Genomic DNA, 6,000 nt, shown 5'->3' on the forward strand with positions numbered 1-6,000 from the left:
TCAACCAGTGGTCCAGGGACCACCATTGGTCCTTGAGGGGGTTCCAGGGGGTCCCCATTGGGACCCCCAATAAACATAAATGGTTGAGTTCCTGGCATATCTTTTCGAATGGGGGTCCGTGGGCTAATATGTGTCAATTTGAGGGTCCTTGACGCGAAAAAGGTTGAAAACCACTGTAGTATGGTAATACAAACGTGTGTGTGTGTGTGTGTGTGTGTGTGTGTGTGTGTGTGTGTGTGTGTCTGTGTCTGTGTGTCTGTGTCTGTGTCTGTGTGTGTCTGTGTGTCTGTCTGTGTGTGTCCAGGCCACAGGTCAGCCCTATGAGCAGTACGCTAAGATGATCTTCATGGAGCTGAACGACGCCTGGTCTGAGTTTGAGAACCAGGGATCCAAGGCTCTGTTTTAAAACTAGGAAAAAGATCTGGACAGCATTTCCGGCTGGATTGGACCGGATCAGCCCGGACTGGACTGGACTTCTTGGCCAAAAAGCCACAGTTGTTTTTTTTTTGGCCGGACGTGACCAGACAAGGCCAGATAGGAACCGGACTGAGCCCACATTGGGCCTTAAGAGAGAGAGCTGTGCCTCTGAGAGGTGTCTCCCTCCACCATTCCACACACACACACACACACACACACACACACACACACACACACACACACACACACACACACACACACACACACACACACACACACACACACACACCTTTCCTTCACTCTTTGATCTTGTCCCTCCTTCCTTTATTTCCTTCTACAGTGAGGGGGAAAAGACTTGTACTCTCTCTCTCTCCCCCCCTCTCTCTCGCTCTCTCTCTCTCTCTCTCTCTCTCTCTCTCTCTCTCTCTCTCTCTCTCTCTCTCTCTCTCTCTCTCTCTCTCTCTCTCTCTCTCTCTGGCCTGCTTGCAGTTCCACACATCACCACAGGGTGGTGCTGTCAGAGACTGCATGAGGGACACAACGACAGAGACAATCACGCAGACATCCAATGGAATTTAACTTCAATGAGGAAGAGACTATATAGGGAATCCCTTGTCGTCCCCATATGGGTGATATGGGTGACGGGACGGGGTGCCCAGCCTGGCACCCATGATGGAGAGTGAACACGTGGGTGACACAGTCAGGGTGACCAGCCTATCCCTGAAGTGTAACGAACGACCCGTCAGTGTTTTTGGGTCGGCGACGCCCAAAAAAAACTACATTTGAACCCGCCGGTCTCTTTCACAGCGAGGGCCCGGCCCCCGTGAGACACCCCCCACCACTAGGTGGCACTGCTGTGCGATCTTATGGGTGGTCCCTGGGGTGTTTGTTTTGTTTTGTTAAGTGTCTTTTTTTGACTGAACACTACTAGTGCTACTGGACCTGTGTTACAAACTAAACCCCGCCCCCTCAACGTTGACATTTGCAGAACCAACGCAGAGTGGGCGGAGCCCGACATCACCCAGAGTGGGCGGCACCCGTCTTCACCCAGAATAGGGCGGAGCCCGGCGTCACCCAGAGTGGGCGTAGCCTGGCGTCACCCAGAGTGGGCGGTTGCTAATTTGTATCATTGTTTTTTTGAAGTGTTCCTTATTTTACATTAAATCTGTGGAAGGTTTTCAAAACCGCACGTGCCGCCCTCTTCCGTAAGCCCCGCCCTCTTCCCTAAGCCCCGCCCTCCATCGTCATATCGCCACCTGGAAGAGATTCCCGCCGCAGTCGAGCTCTGGTTTAGGTTTCACTCAACGTCCTGCGTCCTGCGTACGGGCGACGGTCTCCCAACAAAATGCAGGCCTTTTGAGGTCAGCTGACATCAACGACAAGGTGGGCGTGGCCACCGGCTCGCCAGGAATGTTCCGAGCGAGTCGCCGAGCGAGAGAGTGGCCGCGCTGAGCAGCCAGAGGCCTGGCTCGCCGCCTGAGCCCCGTTTTATCACCTGAACCAAAACCAGTTCTCCCTGGGTTTTAGGGGGAGGGTCTGGATCCGGAACCCGGATCCAGCATTGAGGAACCAGGAAGCAGAGCCGGTTTTATCTACACTGTCAGAGCTGGTTTTGTGGACTTCATGTCTCATAGACTATTATAGTACCGGTGGTTTAATTTCAAGGACCACCACGACTCTGAGAGTGTTTTACGGGTCCATTTGGTTCCATGTGTTACACTCTCAGAGTTTCAGACCTGTCAGGGTCCTTTTGGAACCATTAAAGGGAACCGTTAAACTCCTGAAGGGATCCCAAAGGGTTTAGGCTCCTCCCTGGGGTGTGGTTTAGGGTTTAGGCTCCTCCCTGGGGGAGGAACGCCCCACCCACCAACATTGGGGGGCGGGGCTGGCATTGGGCGGTCGCAGGTTTGCAGAAATGTTGCTTTTTTCCTTTCGGGGGTTTTTCTCCATTTGATTTGATATCGTCATATTAAGACTTTGTTTCATTTTTTTCTTTCTTTTGTCCGGGCGAGTTATCATTTAATTATCAAACGGTGGTTAATGTAGCGACTTGCGAGAGGACTTCATGTTAAAGGGCTTTCCTCGTAAAAAATAAACGTGTTTTTTTTTTTCTCCAGTTTGAATATAAGTTATTACGGGCAGTCATTAAATAAAGTCATTATACATTTGGCTTAACGACACGGAGACGGCGGGGAGGGGGCGGGGCGTATATATACAGGACGATTGGAGCTTCATATGAAATCACTCTTCCATCTTTTAAAGGCCAGTTCTGGGTTTTTATCAATCTATTTTCCACAGTGTTTAACCAGGACGTGTTCCATTACCGACCATCTACTATAAATACAGTTTATCTCACTGTGTTCTGCTTTGTGGTTGCTCTAGATTTCTTTCTTTCTTTCTTTCTTTTTTTATTTAAATTTTACATTTTACCTCATGGACCAATCAAATCCCATGTTTTCTTATTTATTTTGTTTTGGGGACTTTTGTGTGTGTGTGTGTGTGTGTTGGGGGGGAGGGCGGGGGGAGGGGGTTGTTGGTTGGTTGGGGGACCATGATGAATCCATGGTCATTAATGATATAAATTAAATGAAGTTAAGATAATATATAAATTGAATGTGGCGTGTGCGAGTGAGGGACGCAGTGAGGCTGTTTGTCATTCCAAAGCAACTCTTTATCATTATGAATGTGCTTTTTATAAATATATATAAATATATATATATATAACTATACACACACACGCTCTCTGTTGGTTTAGGTTTGTGCTTTATCGTTTCAGTCCGTCTTTCCCTTTTTTGTACTTTCTTGGTTGTTTTTCTTTCCGTCTGGAAGTCGACAGAAATCAATGTATTATTACATTATGAAACTTGTGTTTTCCTTTTTTTTTTATTTCAACACAACGGGGGACCAGTGTATCTTTATTTGGGGGGGAGAGAAGCGCACACACACACACACACACACACACACACACATGCGCGCGCACACACACACACACACACACTCGCACACACACACTCACACACGCACACACAAGTAGTAGTTAAGGACACCAAAATGTTAGCATGCTAAGCTAAGATGCTAATATGCTAATTGTGTTAGCATATCAGCGTCTTAGCTTAGCATGCTTACATTTTGGTGTCCTTAACTACTACTCACACACACACACACACACACACACACACACACACACACACTGGTGTTATGAATGGGGTGTAACCTCACTCTGACTGTGTCCTGTCAGAGGGTGCATTGGGTCATTCATAGAACCAAAGGACACCATTACTAATGAATGTAGATTTCACTGCAAAAAAAGTTACAAAAAAAGGAGAACTAATAATAAAAACATGTTTTGATCTGAAAGGAGGAGTTTTCACTGTCTTGTGTTCATGTTGCAGTATAACAAGTGTCCCTGGAGCAACAAGAAGAAGATGATGTCCTCTGACACGGGGAAAAGCCCTGAAATGTTTTTACTATCTGTGTCACTTTTTGATTTGAGCTAAAACTCATTATTTTACACTTTGACCGAGTGCCGCGCTATGAGCTTGTAGATCTGCTATCTTTTGAAAAATCATGGGAAATTTGTGCAAATCTTTGAATATATATGTTTTTAAAGCGAGCATTTTTGACTCAAATCTTTGCTCCTGGGGGGTCCCTGGAACAACATATTTTGAGATGGGTGTCCGCGGGCAAATACATATGATTTTGGGGGTCCTTGACATGAAAAAAGTTTGAGAACCACTGATTATAGCAGAACAAGTTTTTTTTTTAAAACTGCTTGTATATATTCAAAGATTTTCTGGAATTTTCATGATTTTTAAAAGAAATAGCAGATCTACAAGCTCATAGCGCGACACTCGGTGCCTCGCTATGAGCTTGTAGATCTGCTATTTTTGAATAGCCAAAGAAATCTAAAATGACACAGATGTGTTCCCAGCCTTAAAGGGTTAAAGGGATAGTTCAGCCACAAAATGACTCTTTTTCTATGGATTTGTCACCCATGGATATTATTTTAATTTTTGTCTCATTAATTTGATGACCGGCAGCGGTTCCGGTAGGAGACACAAAGAGTCTCCTTTGTGTCTCCTACCGGAACCGCTGACTACCGGTCAGCTGGTCATCACATTATTGTCTTAGAAATTAGACAAAAACTAAAAAATATCCATAGATTCAAGTCTCCATGGGGTGACCAATCCATAGGACAAAAATATATTTTTGGGTGAACTATCCCTTTTTAAGTAAAAGTATCAATTCCACAATCTAGAAATACTCAGTTGCAAGTCAAAGTTCGGTATTTAGTATTTTTTTTTTTTTAGTATTTTATTTTGATCTTAGCAGGATACATTCAATATATTCAACATATCATATATCATGTATGATTAAGACCAAAAAGGAATAGGCTGAAGCCATTTAAGCCATTTAAAATGTACTTGAGTAAAAGTACAAAAGTATTGGCATCAAAATATACTTAAAGCACCAAAAGTAAAAAAATACTCTATTAGGCAGAACGTCCCATTTCACAAGTTCAATATGTATACAAATCGTTTGAAAATAGCAGATCTACAAGCTGACAACGTGCTGCGTCGTCAGCTTGTAGATCTGCTATTGGTATTGCTATTGCTATTACTAAGTATTGTATTATATTAACTTGTCACTTAACTGTCAACTGGGGGACCCCTACAAAATCATGTGGGGACCCCCCTGGGGGGAGAACCACTGCACAGGGACACAGGTAAGATGGTTGAAAACACATTTATTGTACAGAGTGGTAAGATGGTACAAGACAGAGCCCTCGTAAATGGCAAGGGTTAAACACCAGGTAATAGAAATAGTAATGTAGGATCATAGGTATTAACCCATGAAGACCGGGAACGCGTCTGTGTGTCATTTTTAGATATCTTTGGCTATTCAATTTTTTTTTTGAAAAATCGTGAAAATGTGTGCAAATCTTTTATATACATTTTAAACTCAAATCTTTGCTTCTGGGGGTCCCTGGAACAAAAGAGTTTTAGATGGATGGGGGTCTGTGGACATTTTGGATTATTTTGGTGGTCCTTGACATGAAAAAAGTTTGAAAACCATTGATAATATAGCAACTTAGGTAGGAAAAAGAACATTAAAAAAACTGTTAGGATTTAGAACTCATTTGTAAAATCCCCAGAAGCAAAGATTTGAGTTAAAAACTTTCACTTTAAAAAAGTATTTATACATTCAAACTAAAGATTTGCACACATTTTCACGATTTTCCCCAAAAATTGCAGATCTACAAGTATATCTGCTTGTATATCTGCTATTTTTATATAGCCAAATAAATCTTAAAATGACACAGATGCGTTCCCAGTCTAAACGGTATAATATGAAAATAAAAAGAAATCATTTGCATTGAAACTAAATAACATCTTATGTAAATGACATTGTAACCTTTCTCATGACAGGCTCTCTCCCTATAGGGGGGTCTTCAACGTTTTCAGGCCAAGGACCCCCTAGCTGAGAGAGAGATGAAGCAGGGACCCCCTACTCTATATTGTATATAATTGTGTTTCAGATTAAAGTTTTTTTTTTTTACTTAGTCTGCTATTTTTTCCCTCT

General features: G+C 43.2%; 1 protein-coding gene across 1 annotated transcript in view; it reads left to right on the plus strand.

Moving 5' to 3' along the window:
* The window catches only part of gak (cyclin G associated kinase), an 86,937-nt gene extending 84,015 nt beyond the window's left edge, over positions 1–2,922 (plus strand). Inside the window, 1 exon segment of the mRNA XM_080433955.1 lies at positions 305–2,922. Coding sequence (XP_080290081.1) covers positions 305–406 — 102 coding nt within the window. The 3' untranslated portion in view covers positions 407–2,922.
* The last annotated feature ends 3,078 nt before the right edge of the window (positions 2,923–6,000 follow it).

Source organism: Gymnoscopelus braueri (genome assembly GCF_963280865.1).
Source record: "Gymnoscopelus braueri genome assembly, chromosome: 7".
Classification (NCBI taxonomy): Eukaryota; Metazoa; Chordata; class Actinopteri; order Myctophiformes; family Myctophidae; genus Gymnoscopelus; species Gymnoscopelus braueri.